Source organism: Molossus molossus, unplaced genomic scaffold, assembly GCF_014108415.1.
Source record: "Molossus molossus isolate mMolMol1 unplaced genomic scaffold, mMolMol1.p scaffold_m16_p_9, whole genome shotgun sequence".
Lineage (NCBI taxonomy): Eukaryota > Metazoa > Chordata > Mammalia > Chiroptera > Molossidae > Molossus > Molossus molossus.
Genome location: NW_023425403.1, coordinates 101,469,909 through 101,490,439, shown reverse-complemented (window position 1 = coordinate 101,490,439; position 20,531 = coordinate 101,469,909). Strand labels below are relative to the sequence as shown.

At 40.7% G+C, this 20,531-nt stretch overlaps 1 protein-coding gene across 5 annotated transcripts in view; it reads right to left on the bottom strand.

Annotated features, from left to right (window-relative positions):
• Positions 1 to 20,531, bottom strand: part of LRCH1 (leucine rich repeats and calponin homology domain containing 1) — a 222,374-nt gene that overhangs the window by 64,401 nt on the left and 137,442 nt on the right. For all 5 annotated transcript variants that reach the window (XM_036249956.1, XM_036249953.1, XM_036249954.1 and 2 more), the window contains exon 4: positions 5,903 to 6,008. In XM_036249956.1, coding sequence (XP_036105849.1) covers positions 5,903 to 6,008 — 106 coding nt within the window. The remainder of the gene's footprint in view (positions 1 to 5,902; positions 6,009 to 20,531) is intronic.

The following is a 20,531-nucleotide window of genomic DNA, read 5'->3' as shown; positions in this document are numbered from 1 at the left end:
TCCCTGGAGATAACATCTAGGCCTTAGTTATATTTCAGTTCCAGGCCCAAAAAACCAGCAAAACCAGACAAGCGACCCCATGGTTGACCTCAGGACTAGCTGCATTGGATGATGACCCCCTGGTGGTGCTGACCAATCACTCAGTGGAGATCCCACCCTGAAGGGACACACCTAGAAAACTGTTGAATATTCTATTAAGATCTTCCCCTGGGACCTCCCCTGAAATCTCCACCCTTAAAACCCACAGGACAGAGGCCCCAGTGGCTCTCCCCGGGCAGGCCTGCCCATACCTTCCTTTTCTCCTCCCCTCAGGTGTGTCTCCTTTACCTCTCACTTCTAAGCTCCAAGGGCCCTTCCTCTGCCTCTGTAACTTGTTTCCTAAGCCCATTTCTTCTACAAATGACTTCTACCTCTGTGATTTTCTAAATAAATGTTCTCTTGTAGTTTGAGTCTTCGCTCTGAATTCTTTCCTAGCCAGAACTCAGGTACTGAGGTTGCTGAACCCAGATCCAGTCTGACCCCACCAGTCTAACACCTGGTGCCATGCTTGACAACACCAACAGTACTTGATATGTAAAATACACTAATTACAAAATATTCTTATTCATTTAATATATCAAGGTTGACATGACCTCAGAACTAGTTACAAGAAATATGTTCATGGTTTTTTAACTCTACTTTAAAAAATAAGTGCTATCTAAATTCAGAATTTTGCAATGAACCCTGTAATCCTGATTTGGTAGGGCTTTATTCTACTGCTTTTAGAAAGTCTTCTGTAGCTCCACAAACAAGACTGAACATTATATTTAGCTTAAAATCCCCACCCAGTGGCATAGCAAACACTCAGTAATTTCAAACATTCCAACCAACATTGGCAGCTGCAAGAAACAAGTCAAATACATTCCATACAGCAACAAGGCTGAGCCATGCCAAACATGTAGGGTGACAAGGGACAAGCCACTAAGATCTCTGTGTGAAAAGCTCGAGGGTTCATTTCAGAAGGGCCTCACCACATTTGTTACTGGACCGGGTAAGGATTTAAACATGTGCTTTCAAATACTCAAGGATTCTAAAGAGGATGAAGGGCAGAAACTATAAATAGAAGAGGAACCAAAGGCAGTGCCCTGAGGTAAGAATTAACACTATTCCTCCTCCCACCGAAGTTGCCCCCGAGTTTTCACTTCGCTCAGATATACTACTTTCAAGTTCCACCAAGAGTTACCTAGAAAGCAGTATTTCTCCTCCAGAATTCTACGGCTCTGGGATGTAAAGGACTTGACCTAGTTTGTGTCACAGAGGAGCATGGAACTGCAATACTGGAGAGAAGGCAGAACAACATGGAACTCAGCAGGTCCCAAACTCAGACCCAGGAGAGGTGGCTGGGTTAGAGAAATTCAATTGCCTTGAGTTCACTGCTCAGACCCAGCTCTCCCAGCCAACAGCGCGACACATTTGCCTCAGCACACGCAATCCTGGAACCTGCTTGGAAGAAAGGGCTTTGAGCAGCAGGAAGTTGAGCAGAGAGGGAGGAACAGCTTAGAATCCAGAAAGTCAAAAGCAAAGGGAAAGTAAAATCCCTTTTCACTTCACAGTTTCTTTTTAAAACAGGTAAAAATTAGGAGGGTTATATTTAAAAAGGGCATCTCCGTGCTATAACCTCTGGTAATATTAATACTCCTCTGTGATGGTTAACTTGACTCATGAAAGTTAGGTTAACAAAACAGTGGCAATGTTTTTAAAATAATAGGTTATTGATTTCTTTTTTAGAGAGAGAAGGGAGAGAGAGAAACATCAATGTGAGAATGAAGCATTTATCAGCTGCCTCCTGCACCCCCCCTTCTGGGGGTTGAGCCTGCAGCCTGGCTTGTGCCCTGACTGGGAATCAAACCGGTGACCTCCTGGTGCACAGACAACACTCAACTAAACCACATCAGGCAGGGCAACAGTGACAAATTTTAAGTGGACTCTAGATCTCCAGGAATTCTTTGCCACTTAGAAGGAAGACTTTTTACAGCAAAACCAGAGGGCTGAATTCCTGGAAGATGTAGCAGGAGGGGGTGGGGAGGCCACTTATAGGTAAATAAAGGAGGAATGGCAATGGCCATCTGAGTTTAGGGTAAATAAAACTTGGCAGTTTCACAACAAGAAAACAGGGAGAAAAAAATGGTAACTCCGGCCCAGGAAAGGTCAAAAGAAACACAGCAGGAAAAGGGAGTAAAGGGGTGGGGGGATTCTCACTTCTCTCTCTGGTTTAAAGAGGAACAATGAATGGTTACTTGAATCCTCTGTCCATGCTGGTACTTCTTAGAAAGAACAAACATTTTCCCCCCTCCTCAAATTGAAAGCATATGAGGAGGGACAGTCAAGGAGGAAAAACAAGTAAGTAAATATGGGAAGTCTTTAAATTCCCTGCCTGAAAGCATTATCAATGCTCTTTTGTTAATCGAGTTCTCCAGAGGGAAGCAAAAAGAAACCTGATATTCAGGAAATTGTTTTTTTTTTTTTTTTTCTTTTTTAAATGATTTTCCAGTATACTGATGTTTTAGCTTTGAGTGGATTTTAAAATAGTGAACCTGAATAAACATAATTATGGAGAGTATAGAAATCTGTAACTGATCTTTTTAGAGAAAGGAATGCTTTTAAGGCAAGAGAGTAGGAGGGAGAGAAACAAAAATCCTGACTTGTAGATGCACTTCCCACACCTTTCTAAACTATCACAGGCAACTGTAAAACAATTACATTTTCTTTTTGAAAAGAATTCAATGATTCACAATAATTTCTCAGTGATTAACACAAGTGCATACATTTATTTTTTTACTAAAAAAATTTTTTTCTTTATGGATTTGAGAGAGAGACGACGGGAGAGGGAGAGAGAGAGATAGAAACACCAATGAGAGAGAACATCAATTGGCTGCCTCCTGCATGCTCCCCACTGGGGATCGGGCCCACAACCTGGGCATGTGCCCTGACGGGAAATCAAATCTGAGACTTCTTGGTGCATGGGTCGATGCTCCACCAGTGAGCCACACAGGTTAGGTCAAAAGCTTACATTTAAATGAAAGTTTCTTCCATGCTATGAAAGGTTATATCCTTATACAACTGTTAGTACTAATTTTCACTTTATAATTGTTCAAATGAAGAAAAACAATTTCAAACATTCAAAAAGGGATTGTACAATAACAAAATAAAAAATCAGTATTTTTATACCAAGTCACCTCAAGTAATAAAGTAACAAATCTTAAATTAAAAATTGAACTGCCATTTGACCCAGTGATCCCACTTCTAGGAATATACCCTAAGAAGCCTGAAACACCAATCAGAAAGAATATATGTCCCCTATGTTCACAGCAGCACTATTTACAATTGCTAAGATCTGGAAGCAGCCCAAGTGTCCATCAATCAATAAGTGGATAAAAAAGCTGTGGTACAGCCCTGGCTGGTTTTGCTCAGTGGTTAGAGCATCTGCCCGAGGACTAGAGATACCTGGGTTCAGTTCCTGCCAAGAGCACTTACCTCAGTTGCGGTTTGTCCCCAGCACCGGTGGGATTGTGTGGGTGGCAGCCAGTCGATGTGTCTCTCTCATATCGATTTTCTCTCTCTTCCTCCCTCTCTCCCTCCCGCTCTATCTGAAGATAAATGTAAAAATGTCTTCGGGTGAAGATTAAAAAAAAAAAGCTATGGTACATATACACAATGCTATGCAGCTATAAGAAAGAAAGATCTCTTATCCTTTGAGGTGACATGAAGGGACCTGGAGAGTATTATGCTAAGCAAAATAAGCCAAGCAGAGAACGACAGATACCACATGATCTCACTTATTTGTGGAATATAATGAACGAAATAAGTTTATGCATAAAACAGACTCAGAGACACAGAAAGAAGTATGGTTCAGACTGACAACCTCAGAGGAGGAAGATGGAGGGGAGGGAAGAGATAAACCACAGAACTTATATACATGTATGCGTAACCATGGACATAGACAACAATGCTGGGGGAGGGTAGGACAAGAGGGAGGGTGTCTTGGGGGGGAGAAACATCTGTAAGAAAAATTAATTAATTAATAAAAAGAAAGTAATAAATCTTTATGCTGAAATAGTTTCTAATTCTACTCCTATAAAATGCTAGTTCACATGAGAAAGGTGCAGATGGCAGATATTTAAACCTTCCAGCTATAAAGTGTGTTACATTTTGTTTTTGTTGTTGTTAATCCTAATCAGAGGATTTTTTCCATTGATTTTTAGATAGAGTGTAAGGAAGGGAGGGGAAGCAAGAGAGAAATATTGATGTGAGACAGACACATCCATTGGTTGCCTCCTGTACAAGCCCTGACCAGGCCAGGGACTGAACCTACAATCCAGGTAGGTGTTCCTGACGGGGAATGGAACCCACATCCCCTGGTTGCAGGGGCTGATGTTCTAACCACTGAAGCAAGCACATTACATTTTATAAAGTTCTTTCCCTTCCACGAGCACCATTTTCTGGCCTCGAATAATGAAGCATTTCAAGCCAAAGATCAAGAAGCAGGAACAGAATAATAAAAATCAAGCAGCTCTCAAACAGCAGCATTAGCATCAGATTTACCCGATGCTGAGTGTTTCCAAACTTGGTTTACAGTATTGAAAATAATACAATAATCAATTAATAATAATACAAGAGTAAACCTGTGTTTCAGACACACACAACTATAAATCTACTTTTGCCCCGCCCTGTATGTTTGTGCTTTGAGGTATATTTTTCAATAGATGTTTGAAATCTGGTAAGTCTAGAGTCCGTAAATGAAAACGATGGAATCAATGTGATCTTTGAAAACCAGAGGGTGCTTTGGAGGAAACATTCAGTGTTCTACTGCTCAGCTCATTCCTGATTCAGATCCAAATAACAGGCCCAAAATATGAAATTCAGATCCTCTACCACCTACAAAGCCAACTGTCAAAGTTCTTAATTATACAAAATTTCTGAATAAATGTATCTTTTGGTTTGAACTCCAACAGTGTGTCTGGACACCCTGTGGAAGTCCACTGCTACAGGGAACGGAGCCTCACTCAGGGGCAGGGCTGTCTGTGGGCTCAAGGCCAAGGCTCTGGGGCCATCATTGCTTCCAGCCTTGGAGAAATTCACCCAAACTCCCAGTGACATCAGTCCAAATGCCACTCCAGCAGGGGCAGTGCCCTTCCCTTAAGAACAGATTTAAGGGTTTCCCACCACGACTTATAGATCCCCCAAATCAGAAACCCTGACAGTCAGATCTGCAGGACCAAGTATGTCAACTCAACTATTAGCCCGATGTCCCAGAACATCACAAGTCCACACCAAAAACACTTCACGCTGCTTCCTGTTATGGGCTGAATTGTGTGCCCCAAATTCATATGTTGGAATCCTAATCCCCAGTGCCTCAGAATGTGACTATATTTGGAGACAGGGTCTTCAAAGGGGTAATTAAGTTAAAATGAGGTCATTAGGCTAGACCCTAATCCAGTCTGATTGCTATCCTTCAAAGAAGAGATTAAGACAGAGAGACAGAGGGAAAATGATGTGAAGACACAGGGAGAAGATGACCATCTATGACAAGGAGAGAGGCCTCAGAGAAATTAAATTGGTTTAACACCTTAATCTCAGACATCCAGCCTTCAGAACTGTGAGAAAATGGGAGCCTGAGCAAACACACACACACACACACACACACACACACACACACACACACACACAGCCTTCCTTATACAGGGGAATCTTTTATCCCTGTGCCCCTTAACTAAAATTACAACTTGAATATAACTTTTCTGTTATCTGTATGTGAGATTCAAATTATAATGAATATCAATAGGCATACACAAACACAAAAGCAAACAAAAAAGAATCAAAGTCTCCTGTTTTATTCATTTCCCACCCCCTCATCCATTTTTACCTTGAGGTAAAACTTTAAGGTAATTTCTTCTGACATTTAGTTCTCGTAAAGATTTCAACTGACCGATCTGCTGGGGCAAGGCTGTGATCTCGTTGCAGCTGACATCCTGTATCGAAAGCAAAGAGAAATAATAAATGCCCTTTTCCAGGAAATCAAGCACTTAAGGAATTTCAATGTGAGGACAACCACACAGGTAGACTTTCATATTGGTCTCCAGGTTCCTAGCCAAGCAAGGCTTAGCACAGAGGAGAAAAGGAAAGTTCAGCAGTTTAAACATCCTCCAGGGAAAGGAATAAAGAAGGACGTTGGTAGCCTCTGCTGCTTCCACATGTTTAATCTTATTTAGCTCCCATCTGAAACTCATGAGGCAACATTACCAGCTAATGTTTACAGATCAGAAAAATGAAGCTCAGAAAGGTTAAGGCATTGGTCTAAGTCTTGTGAGAGCCAGAGCTAACACTTGGAATGAACGGCCAGCCCCACAGTTCAGCACCTCTCCCACAGGACCTCCAAGTAGAAGAGAAAGCATCCGACACTTTGCCAAACGCTCCCATTTTACGGTGAAAATCTATACATATCGATGCACTGTTTGGACGCACTATTTATTTAAAATACTGTAGAGTTCTCACTGGAGGGCTGGAAACTTGGGCCTGAACACCTTTCCCTACATTTTACAAGCAAGTCTGTAGGGTGTGTAGATTGCGTCTTCTTTGCTTTAAAAGATTAATTTTCTATTAATTGTTGACTGGAACCACCTCTTAACACATGCAAAATGGACCCATGACATTTTGAATCTTACAGACCCACATTATCTCCCCTAATCCCATTCTTCCTCTTGTCTCTGGTAGCTCTGCCCTGCCCTCCACCCCCTCACCCAGCTTCCTTTAGTCCAGACGAGCAACTTTCAGCTGGAGCGAAAATTTTAAAACATTCAATATCTGACTATTTAGTCAGGGGCACTAGACTCTTTCCCTTAGATGGGCAAATAAAAAAACAACAGTCAACACAACAATAGTTGTCCAGTGCGACTGAATCAAAAGTATACCTACTTTATTCTTCAGATCTGCAAAAAATATATTCTTGAGTGTGTTGCAGAATTTTAGTAATTAGTTTATGTGTGCCACAGGTTGAAAACCAGTGCCCTAGACCAACATTTTCTCTCAGCTAGACACTATAATTAATGGTCTTTAGATTGATTTCCATGCTTCATTCTCCTCCCTAGATCCATCCTTCCCAGAGTGAAAATTCACAGCGTAAATTTCACTTTGTCATTTACCAGCTTAAACATTTGCAACAGCTCCTCAGGAACTATAGGACAAAGTCCGAAACTCTGCAGCGAGGCCCAGCGCCGTCCTGAGTGCCCTCCCTTGTATCCGGTACTTAAACTCGGTGATTGCTGCTTGTGGTTCCCAGTGTGCGCCAAGCAGTTGCACAGTTCCAAAACTTGTTCAGGTTCTCTCCCTGTCTGGTATGTCATTCCCAAGTTTGTCTTCTTGTCTCATCTACTTATCTTTCAAGACTTAATTCAAGCCTCACCTCTACCCTGAAACCTTTCTTGAGCCTTCCACCGCTTCAGCTGCTCCAGTCTAAGTCTTGGGGAGAACGGACCACTGTGCCTGTGTGGGCCTCAGTCTGCACTGCCTTCATCTGCTCAGATGTCTCTCTTCTCCTAAAAGTCTGTGAGCTCTTAGATGAAAGAGACCATGTCTGTTCACTCCAGGTATAAGGTAAGGAATCAATGTTGGATAAAATTTCTAAGTCCACTGCTGTTGATTCTCCAATAATGCTGCATAAGGGACCCCCGGATGCTTCAACATACATGCCAAATGTGTGGCACCTACTTAGTATCGAAGAACCACAGCTATATTTGGGCTATGAATGACCTCAATGAGATCAAGTCCTTAAATATTCCACATCACTGCTGAACCAGCAAAAAAACAAAACAAAACAAAAAACACCAACCTTTAACTCCCTGTTTTAGAAGGCAGCAAAGCCTCGTTTCAGAAATCTGTTTCACATCTGTTCAGATAAGATGAACGCACCACTGACCACCCCCCTGCAACCCTGGGCTCCGCGTAAAAGCAGGGCTACATGAAGCACAGTGGAGTGCTGCCCTCTAACCTCATCTCGTCTAAACATCCGCAGGTGACCTGCTAATCTGTCAAGGCCATGAGGCTGCTAAAGACTATCACCTGATGCAGAGGAATACCATCACTCTGCCAAAGGGGATGAGGCCATAGCGCACATGCAGTCAGCCTCGGCACTCAGCTGTGGACCTGGCCGTGGGGGGGGGGTGTGTGTGTGATGGGTGAAGAACACTAGGTGTTCAAGGGCATCACACCCAAACTAGCTGTTGCTGCTTTGCTCCTGGCCTAGAAAAGTCACACAAAATTTTATAAAAAACACCTTTAGTGTTAAAAAAAAAAACACAAAAAAACACCACCACAAGCACCTGTGCAGAGACATAAACATGTAAGGCAGTAATTTCAGAATTAGGAGGTCCCGAGGTTTGTCCAGTCACTCCTGGCCCCTCAGTGAGTCAGTAAATTACTCTGCCTTTCTGAATATACTTCCATATATGAGAGGTGAAAGAGAAACACCTTTTTCCCCAATCCAATGGCATGTGATCGGTCACAGAAGTCAACCAGCACATCTTTCAACAAAAGCTTTATCTGTCTTTGCCTTAACCAAGTTACAAATAAGCAAAAGGTACCATTCCATTCTACTTTTTAAAAAGCCCTCACACAAATGGTACACAGGTAAGCCCTAGAGATATATGAAATTAAATTGTTCTGTTGGACTCACAAAGTCATGCTGGTGATGTTTGGGGGAAGGGGTGTGGTAGGCGAAGAATTCATGGGAATTACTTTCCATCTCTAGAAAGAATTTATGCAGCTGACAACTAAAATAAGTCTTTACAGGCCTGTGCATGACAGCATGAGAAAGGCCCTTTTGTAGTTCAGGGGAATCACAGATTTTCAATGTGAAACTGACCATTTATAAAAGTTTCAAAGATATTTTAAAAAACATCCTTCTTTTTTTAAAAAAGGGGGGGGCAAAAAGATATATTTAGGTAGCATATTCACAGCATGAAATCTTGTGAGAATTTTATCCTGTTTCTTCCTGTGTACTATAGTCATCTTGCACTTTGTTCATTACCCTCTGGTTAGCCAGAATTCAGGGCATCCTGTTTCTCTAAATATAAAGTAATTTTCCCAATATATGTTTCTAACATAATGGCTTTATAAAAAAAGATCAACTCCCCTCACTTATATTTAAATACTTATTTATCAGTAAGAAAAATGGTAACCAATTTACTTCTTCTTTTTTAAAGGACTTCACATGACAAAAGCAAGTTTTTCCTTCTGACTTATAGGACAGATGTCTGCAGACAATTAGAAACACAAAGTCCAATTGTCCATTCACATTTTGAAGGGTATATGGTGAAGGTCAAATTATTTTAATAGTACTCTGCCCTGGCTGGTTTGGCTCAGTGATTAGAGTGTCGGCCTGCGGTCCAGAGAGACCGGGTTCTGTTTCTGCTAAGGGCACGTACCTCGGTTGCAGTTTGTCCCCGACCCTGGTTGGGTTGTGTAGGTGGCAACCACTCTATGTGTCCCTTTCACGTTGATGTTTCTCTCTCTCTCTCTCCCCACCCCTCCCTCCCTCCCTCCCACTCTATCTGAACGAAATATGGAAAAATGTTCTCGGATGATGATTAAAAAAAAAAAATAGTACTCTGCATTGCTATCAGTTACTTCCTGTGCTGCCAAAAGAATGAGGGGGAAATGCCCACACAGATCTACATACAGTGAGATAAATAAAGCCTCTTCACGACTGTATAATCAATATTGCAGAAAACTGCACAAAACTATTCCCTCCCACTTACTGAAGTTGCCAAATGTAAGAGGTTACAAATTTCATCACAAAAATAAAACCCTTAGGTAATTAAGTTTTGATTAGCTGGGGAATGAAGAGGAGGAAAGAGAGGGTAATGGTCTAGATGCTTGGGGATAAGACACTTCCGTTTAGAAGTTGTAAAAGCAGTATTCCCAGAATGGCCTGGTTCTCCAGAAGATGTCTGTCCATAATTAGCCCAAGATAAGATGTTTGGTTTTTGGTTCATTAAAAGAAGATTTAGGAAAATAAAAAATAAAAAAACAAATGCCTCACACTTCTGAAATTAATTAGAATTTACCAAACTATGAATTCCAGATTCAAATGAATTCCTCCTGAATTATCTACTAGCCCTAAGCTCTGTCTTAGAGAAAGGAAATTATTCCAAGCTTCAGTGAACTCAAATTACCATACATTTAGTGTCACAATATTACAAATATACAGATGGACCAAAAATGAATCATCATAAACATGTCATAAATATTTACTAATTCTATTCTTTTGACACAAATAAATCTAATTATTAAATACTCAAACTTAGGTTTTTTACGGACCAGCCAGTTCAATTTTGTCATTTGGATAAAAAACAAAATAGAGAAATTTAGTTATGACTTAAATTTATTTTCCACTGGTTTAATCAACATGCTTTTATGTAACCACATCTCATCAGAGCCTTTCTGGGCAATAAAGGAAGTCTCTAAAAGTGTTAAATGCACATGGAAGATTAACACACTTTTTCTGACTAGATGCTAGTTGCTAACTTCCTTTTAGAATGCAAAAATGACAAGGACTTAAAACATCAGAGTAAATTCTGAGATTATGAATAGGCAATGCTCACTTTCAGGAAATAATATCGTAAACAAGACTAGCAGTGTCTTCGAAGGTGTGACGTCTAATGTAAACCCACGTGGAGGCTGTGTCAGGAAGGCCTGTCAGATGAGCCCCAGCGAGACAGCTGCACTGGAGGACGGCACCTGGCAGTCCTGTGTTGCCGTCTCGGTCTCTCAGGCTTTAAAACTGACTGTGGTCACACTACTGCCTTAGTGGTATTGTTGTAATAAATCTAGCTCTTTTTTTTAATTGAAGGAAACACAAATGTTCTGACAAGAATTGTAAGCTTGGCCTCCCATCATGTGACCATGCCCTTTTTCACTGTGTAACTTTATTCTTTTATTTTTTTTTATCCTCATCTGAGGACATTTTTGCATTTATCTTCAGATAGAGCGGGGAGGGAGAGAGGGAGGAAGAGAGAGAGAGAAACATCGACATGAGAGAGACATATCGACTGGTTGCCACCCAAACGACCCCAACCAGGGCCGGGGACAAACAGCAACCAAGGTATGTGCCCTTAGCAGGAACCGAACCTGGGTCTCTCTGGTCCACGAGCCAACGCTCTAACGGCTAAGCCAAACTGGCCAGGACCACTGTGTAACTTTAGGTAAATGTCTTAACCTCTCTGTACCCAAGTAAAAAGAAGAAGTGAGATTAAGTAATTCTAATTTCTTTCCATCAGGAAAATCCATTTACCACATCAGAAATAATGTGGAGACAGCCCTGGCTGGTGTGGCTCAGTGGATGAGCATGGTCCCACGCACCAAGAGGTCACTGGTTCGATTCCCAGTCAGGGGCACATGCTCGGGTTTCAGGTTCGATCCCCAGTGGGGGCAGTGTGGGAGGCAGCTGATAGATGCTTTGCTCTCACATTGATGTTTTTCTCTCTCCCTCTCCCTTCCCCTCTCTCTAAAAATGAAAAATCAATAAAACATATTTTTTTAAAAAGAAAAAAAAATAATAATGAGCAAACTTTGCAAGATAGATACATAACTGACTCAGGAGTAATGTCCACATTGATTTCTTAGCAATTAAAAACCTTAATGCCTGCAGTCAGAACTTTTTTAAAGAAAAAATCAGTATGTTCATTTAAATTTCAAACTTTCTCAAGCAACTGCTAGTATGACAGATTTATTGTCTCTTGAGATGTACTGTTTCCTTCCAGTATAAAACTCTGCTTCACACCCTTCCACACCCCACAAACACATGCCCCGCCCCGCTGTTCGTCTAACAAAGGCAGGAATTGAAGCAACAGAAGAAATCTTGTATAAGCCAAGGGTTTCCAAATGTCACACAGAAACCAGAGGTGTTAGGAGATATCTCCAGACTACAAATGGATGAAAGATCATGGCAGGCCCATGAATTTACATCTCCACTACCTACCCCAGAGATTGAAATACCACGCATAAAAATAATGAAGAAGGGATTTTCCTCAGAAGCTGCCCAATAAGTCGTCTACACAACCAACATTTCATGAAAAGAGAATAGAAAATAGTGTGTCTGGTCAGGACCAGGAAATGCATCTTCCAATCAGTTATAACTTGAGTCAGACTCTGTGAGCTTTTGGTTGTTAAAGCAGGTTTCTGAATCAGTGATACTGAATTCTCATTCATGAAAGCTGGAAGACACAATTTTCACACACTGCATGATTTGAGGGAGCACAGAGCTGAGGAAAACCCAACAAGAAACAGACCATGTCTGTACCCCAGCAGCCAGCGTGCCCAGAGAACCAATAAGAAAACTCCTAAACCTTTGGCAAATGCCCTACAATGTTCTCCAATTTACTGTGTTCTATCTTAAGTGTGTCTGTCTTCACAGCTGTCTGTTAATTATAACACATGGCATTCATACAGCATCTCTTACCAAATAGTTACCATACCTTATCCTTCAGGCATGAATTGACAGCGAAAGAACCATGTTTCCAATATGTTAACATGGTTTTAATGAGTAAAATGAGTTTTAGTCTATACAAGACAAGTCTGCTGACCCTCCTTGCTGGCTGTGATTCCTCCGTGAGGAAACCTGGAAACCAGCAGACAGACACTGCCCACTGACCACACCCTACCTTGTAACTTTCTCTGTTCCACTTTCAGCTGTAAGTGCCTGTCACAACTCTGATGGGAAAATCAGTACAAGCTGAACCAAAGAACACCAAGGAAAGGCACGTGGCCCCTTCTCTGTGGCAGGCTTCCAGCCAGATGAGGGCACGGTGAGCAGAGTGTGGAAAGGGTATGGGCTTTCATTACACACGTCTGGTCTTGACCTCCGCTCCACAGCCCTGGGTAAGTGATCTGGAAACTCAAACTTGTCTGTAAAATGTAGATATAATAAATAGTTGCCTTGCTGGGCCCCTTTCAAGGTTCTATGAAAGAACCCTCACGCACCTGGCAGACTGCCTAGCACGCGAGGTGCTCAGTCAGTGCTTCCCCTCTTCCCCTCACAGACGCACACACAGACCACAGATGTACAGAGCAACATGCACAGAAGGCTATGGCGCTGAGGGAACAAGGGGGCAGCAGTAACTAAGTGGCCAAGAAGCTCAGAAAGTTCTAGGTCATTCCCATCAGAAATGACTCAGGAGGGGCAGCTCCATGGACCTAAGACTACGTAATTTCGCCCTGGCTGGTTTTGCTCAGTGGTTAGAGCGTCAGTCCACAGACCAAAGGATCAAAGCTTCGATTCCCAGACAAGGGCATGTGCCTGGGTTGCGGTTCAGTGCCAGGTCCTTATCGGGCATGTGCCCAATAGATGTCTCTCTCACATCGATCTCTCTCTCTCTCTTCCTCCCTCCTTCCCACTCTGTCTGAAAATCAACCAAAAAATATCTTTGGGTGAGGATTAAAAGAAAAGAGAAAAAGAGATTGTATAATTTCATCTGGCCTCTATTGTGGATTTCAGATAAGGACGTCTCAGTAGTGCTTTTCTTTTTTCTTTATTGATTTTAAAGAGAGAGGAAGGGAGAGGGAGAGAAAGAAAGAGATAGAAACATTGATGAGAAAGAACATCGACTGGCCACCTCCCACATGCCCCCCCCCCCCACTGTGAATTTGGCCCACAACCTGGGCATGTGCCTTGATCGGGAATTGAACCGGCAACCTCTTGGTGCGTGGGTCAATGCTCAACCACTGAGCCACACTGGCTGGGCCTAGTAGTGATTTTTGATGGCTTCTTCAGGGAAAGAGGAAAAAAGGCTTTCCAATATTCCCTTTGCAATCACTGAATGGCAGTGCTTTGTGTGTTCACTCTCAGGGAACTGACACATTTAAGAAGGTAAGATATTTTTCCCAACTCCAACTTCTCTCAAAAATTAGAAAGGACATCTCCTTTCTTGTAGATGGCTATTGCGTTTTTGTGGTTGTGTTGGTTTTTTAAGCAAATGATGAGTCTGGAATGCTCTACTAATACTTGGACAAAAAACAGTTTACAACTCAGTTTAGGATACTCTGAGTCTAATGTTAAAATTTTAAAATTATTTCTTCCAAAATATTCAAACAATGCTGAGGCTATAAATAGAAATTTTATCAGCACTAGGTGGCTTAAGGTACTCTGAATGTTTGAGAGCTCCTATTTTTTAACAAGTTGGTTACTATGTAGCACAATACAGAAGCCTCACACACAATTCTAGACTCACTTTAGGCTCTCCAAGGATTTTTCTTCCAATTGATAGTTAAAAATTATCTGACATGATCACCTATAGTAACAATACTATTTTAAGCAAAAAGATTAAAGATAAATAAGAACGGATGGAAACTAATCTTTTTTTAGTCTGTGACATTTAGCAAGGCCAGTTACCCTTTGTGATTAAATAATGGCAACTTATTTTGTACTAACTTCACAAAGAAATACTTTTTTTATAAAGATCATACTTGTTTACACACAGGGGTTCCGAGAGTAGAAAGAAAACAGACTGCCCAGTCCAGCAGGGTATCGCCACTGGCCACATGTGGCTATTGAGCACGAGAAATAGGACCAGTCCAATCAGTGATGTGCTGTGAGTGTAAATACACACTGGACTTCAAAGATTTAATACAAAGAATACAAAATATCTCATTACTTTTATATTGTATACATGCTGCCATAATATCTTGGCTATCTTGGGTTAAAATATATTATTAAATTTCATTTCACTTGCTTATATATTTTTTATTTTGGGGGGCCTTTACCCTTTATTTATTTTATTTATTTATTGTTTTATTTTCTATATTTATGTTTTATTTTTGTTACAGATGTTTCTCCTTTTTTATTCCATTGACACCCTCCTCCCCATACCCCCCCACCCCATCCCCAGCTTTGTTGTCCATGTCCATTGGTTATGCATACATGCATATAAGTTCTGTGGTTAGATAGCCTATTAGAGATTTTTCTTGTTTCTTGAGGTAGGCCTGTAGTGCTATGAATTTCCCTCTCAGAACTGTTTTCGCTGCATCCCATAGATTTTGTGTTGTTGTGTGTTCATTTTCATTGGTTTCCAGGAAGTTTTTAATTTCTTCCTTGATCTGCTCGGTAACCCATTCATTGTTTAATAACATGCTATTTAGCTTCCACGTGTTCAAATGTCTTTGAATGTTCTTGTTGCAATTGATTTCTAGTGTCATGCCATTGTGATCTGAGTTTCATGCCATTTGATAATGCTTGATATGATTTCAATCTTCTTGAACTTGTAGAGACTTAGTTTCTGTCCTAACATGTGGTCTATCTTTGACAATGTCCCATGTGCACTTGAGAAGAATGTGAATTCTGTAGTTTTGGGGTGTAATTCTCTGAAGATCTCTATTAAATCCATTTGGTCTAGTCCTTCATTTAGAGTCTCTATTTCCTTGCTAATTTTTTGTCTAGAAGATCTATCAAGTGATGTCAGCGGGGTGTTGAAGACCCCTGCTATGATTGTATTGTTGTCGATTTCTCCTTTGAAATCCTCCAGAAGATTTTTGATATATTTTTGTGCTCCTATATTGGGTGCATATATGTTTATCAAGGTTATATCTTCCTGTTGGATAGATCCTTTCAATATTAAGTAGTGGCCTTCTTTGTCTCTAGTAATGGTCTTCATTTTGAAATTTATTTTGTCAGATATGAGTATTGCTACCTCAGCTTTTTTTTGCTTTCCGTTTCCTGGAAGATTTTTTCCATCCCTTCAGTTTCAACCTATGTGAGTCTTTTGTAGTGAGGTAGGTCTTTGTAAACAACATATAGATGAGTCTTGCTTTCTTATTCAATCAGCTACTCTGTGTCTTTTTTTTTTTTCAGAGAATTCAATTCATTTACATTTAATGTGATTATTAATATGCACTTATTTATTGCCATTTTTGTTTAGTGTGGTTATATTTTTCTTCCTATTTCTTCTACTAATTACAGCAGTCCTTGTAACATTTCTTGCAGTGCTGCTTGGGTGCTAATGTATTCCCATAGTCTTTTTTTGTCTGGGAAGCTGTTTATTTGACCTTTTATTTTGAAATGATAGCCTTGCTGGGTAGAACAGTCTTGGATTCAGATCCTTGTTTTTCATGACCTTGATTACTTTGTGCCATCCCCTTCTGGCCTGTAGTGTTTCTGTTGAGAAGTGAGCTGAAGCCTTATGGGGTTTCCTTTGTAGGTAACCTGTTGCTTATCTCTTGCTGCTTTTAGGATTCTCTGTCTTTAATTTTTGGCATTTTAATTACTATGTGTCTTGGTGTGGGCCTGTTTGCGTTCTTCTTAGTTCGGCTCTTTGTGCTTCTTGAACTTGAATGCCTTCTTCCTTCACCAAATTAGGGAAGTTTTCTATCACTATTTGTTCGAATACATTCTCTAACCCTTGCTCATTTTCTTCTTCTTCGGGGACTCCTATGATATGTATATTATTATGTTTCCAGTTGTCCCACAATTCTCTTAAGCTGTCTTCCTACTTTTTAATTGTTTTTTCCTTTTCTTTTTCTGATTGGTTGATTTTTTTCTACCCTGTCTTCTAATTCACTGATCTGGTCCTCAGCTTCCTCTACTCTGCTGTTTAGACCTTCCAATGTGTTCTTTATTTCTGATATATCATTCTTGATTTCTTCTTGGTGGTTTTTAATTTCCAATTGGTTAATTTTCAACATCTCTATGTCCTTACTCATGCTGTTCAGCTTCCTCAAGATCATGGCTCTGAATTCTAGCTCTGTTAACTTGCCTAACTGCTCCATATTGATTTAATCATCGGTGGAGGTCTCTTGTTCTTTCATTTGGTTTTTGTTTCTGTGTTTCACCATTTTGGCTATCACAGTGGGCTTTGGAGCCTGCCAGGTTTTCCCTGTGGGTGTTGGTATTCTGCTGTTTGTGGCTCCCTCTCCTGTCTTTAGATGAGCGAGGGAGGACCCACGTTAAACACCACTGTCAAGTCTTACTTTCCTGGTTAGATTTGTTAGCCTAGGAATGGTTCAGTTATCCTCTAGCTTTTTGCCTGGAGGCTATCAGTAGCAATTACTTGAAGAGCCTTGGGTTCTCAGTTGAATAAAAAATCCCCTCAGGTGCTCAGTGTAAGGGGATTTCCCAAGGGTGTGGTAGATCCTGGTTGTTAATGAGCCTCAATTTGCATTTCAATGGCTACCAGGTGGGGTTGAATCTCCAAGGGAAGGCTGCCACCTCTCCCCAGAGCCCTGGGAAGGAGTAAGATGGCCACCGTCCTGCGTGGCAGCAACTCAGCTAAAGCTATGCGCACCCTCCAAATCCCGAGTGTCCCTACACAGTTCCTGTCCAGTCCTCCCTCCCTCTGCTGGAACCCAAGGTGAGTGGCTGTGGCTATTTTAGTGCCTTTCCCAGCTCTGTGGTGGTGCCGCTTGGGAGTGTAACCCCAAGGGTGCTGCTCACAGCGTAGACAGCTGGTGTCTGTGGTCTCCCAGACCCCCTCTCGCGCCTCCGCAATCCTACCAGGATGGAGTCAGTGTCCCTGGTAATATGGTTCTCGTAAGCTGCTTTTCAGTTTCTTTTTCCCGATGATTTGTCTTTATTTTAGTTGTAATTCCAGTTTTCTTCTGGGCGATGGTCTGTGTAGCTTCCATTCACTGCACTGCCATTTTGGAATCCCATGTAGCTTTTATTTATTTATTTATTTTTATTTTTTAATTTTTTTTGGATTTCAAAGAATTTTATTTTTTTTAAATTTTTTATTTATTTTTTTGTTACAGATATTTCACCTTTTTTACCCCATTGGCACCCCCCTCCGCACCCTACTGCACCCCCGCCCCCAGCTTAGTTGTCCATGTCCATTGGTCATGCAAACATGCATATAAGTTCTGTGGTTTATCTCTTCCCAGCCCCCCACCGCCTCTTCTGAGGGATGTCAGTCTGTGCCCTAATTCCATGTTTCTGGGTCTACCGTATTGCTCAGACTGTTATGTTCATTATATTCCGTATATAAGTGAGATCATGTGGTATTTGTCTTTTTCTGCTTGGCTTATTTCACTTAGGATAATACTTTCCAGGTACCTCCATGTCGTCTCAAAGGATAAGAGATCTTTCTGTCTTACCGCTGCATAGTACTCCATTGTGTATATGTACCACAGCTTTGTTATCCATTAGTCTACTGATGGACACTTGGGCTGTTTCCAGATCTTAGCTATTGTAAATAGTGCTGCTATGAACATGGGGGTACATATATTCTTCCTAATTGGTGTTTCAGGCTTCTTAGGGTATATTCCTAGAAGTGGGATCACTGGGTCAAATGGAAGTTCAATTTTTAATTTTTTGAGGTAACACCATATTGTTTTCCATAGTGGCTGCACCAGTCTGCATTCCCACCAGCAGAGTATTAGAGTTCCCTTTTATCCACACCCTCGCCAACACTTGTTGTTTGATGATTTGTTGATGGCGGCCATTCTGACAGGTGTGAGGTGATACCCCTTTGTTGTTTTAATTTGCATCTCTCTAATGATTAGTGATGATGAGCATTTCTTCATATGTCTCTTGGCCATTTGTATGTCCTGTCTGGGAGGTGTCTATTCAGCTCCTCTGCCCATTTTTTAATTGGGTTCTTTGTCTTCCTTTTGTTGAGTTGTATGAGCACTCTATATATATTGGAAATTAACCTCTTATCTGATACATCATTGGCAATGATGTTCTCCCATACAGTGGGTTGCCTTTCCATTTTGATGATTGTCTCCTTTGCTATGCCGAAGCTTTTTAGTTTGATCTAGTCCCATGTGTTCATTTTTTCCTTTGTTTCTGTTGCCTTAGGTGACGTATCAATGAAAATTCTGCTCCGTAAGATGTCCGAAATTTTGTTGCCTACATTTTCTTCTAGAATTTTTATAGATCCACGGATCACATTTAAGTCTTTTATCCATTTTCAGTTTATTTTTGTGTATGGTGTAAGTTGATGGTCTAGTTTCATTTTTTTGCATGTCCAATTTCCCCAACACCATTTATTAAAGAGGCTGTCTTTACTCCACTGTATGCTCTTGCCACCTTTGTCAAATATTAATTGAGTGTATTGCCTTGGGTCCATTTTTGGGTTTTCAGTTCTGTTCCACTAGTCTATATGCCTGTTCTTTTGCCAGTACCAGGCTGTTTTGGTTACTGTCGCTTTGTAATATAACCTGATATCTGGTATTGTGATCCCACCTACTTTGTCCTTCTTTTTCAAGACTGCTGTAGCTATTCGGGGTCTTTTTTTGGTTCCATATGAACTTTTGAAGTATTTGTTCTAGTTCTATGAAATATGTCGTTGGTATTTTGATGGGGATTGCATTGAATCTATAGATTGCTTTGGGTAGTATGGACATTTTAATGATGTTAATTCTTCCAATCCATGAACAGGGTATGTGCTTCCACTTGTTTATCTCTTCCTCTATTTCTTTTTTCAATGACCTGTAGTTTTCTGCAAAGAGATCCTTTATTTCTTTGGTTAAGTTTATTCCTAGGTATCTTAATTTTTTTGGCGTGATGGTAAATGGGATTGTTTGCTTAGTTTCTCTTTCTGTGAGTTCATCATTGGTGTACAAGAATGCCATCGATTTCTTGACGTTAATTTTGTATCCTGTTACTTTGCCAAATTCATTTATTAAGTCTAGTAGATTTATGATGGAGTCTTTAGGGTTTTCTCTGTATAATATCATGTCATCTGCAAATAATGACAGTTTCACTTCCTCCTTTCCAATTTGGATCCCTTTTATTTTTTCTTCATGTCTGATTGCTGTGGCTAAGACTTCCAGTACAATGTTAAATAAGAGTGGCGAAAGTGGACATCCCTGTCTTGTTCCTGTTCTTAATGGAAATGTTTTTAGTTTCTATCCATTGAGTATGATGTTGGCTGTAGTTCTTTCATATATGGCCTTCATTATGATGAGATATGATCCCTCTATTCCCACATTGCTGAGCATTTTTATCAGAAATGGATGCTGGATTTTGTCAAATGCTTTTTCAGCACCTATTGATATGATCATGTGCTTTTTATTCTTCATCTTATTTATGTGGTGTGTCACATTTATTGATTTGCAAATATTGTACCAGCCTTGCATCCCTGGAATGAATCCCACTTGGTCATGGTGAATAATTTTTTTGATGTATTTCTGGATCCGATTTGCTAATATTTTGTTCAGGATTTTGGCGTCTATGTTCATCAGGGATATTGGCCTGTAGTTTTCTTTCTTCGTAGTGTCTTTTTCTGGATTTGGATTTAGAATTATGCTGGCCTCATAGAACGAGTTTGGAAGTCTTCCTTCTTCTTGAACTTTTTGAAATAGTTTGAGGAGAATGGGTGTTAGTTCTGTTTTGAATGTTCGGTAAAACTCCCCATTGAAGCCATCTGGGCCTGGGCTTTTGTTTGCTGGGAGAGTCTTGATTACCTCTTCAATTTCCTTAGTTGTTATTGGTCTGTTCAAGTTTTCTATCTCTTCCGGGAATAGTTTTGGGAGACTGTATGTTTCTAGAAATTTGTCCATTTCGC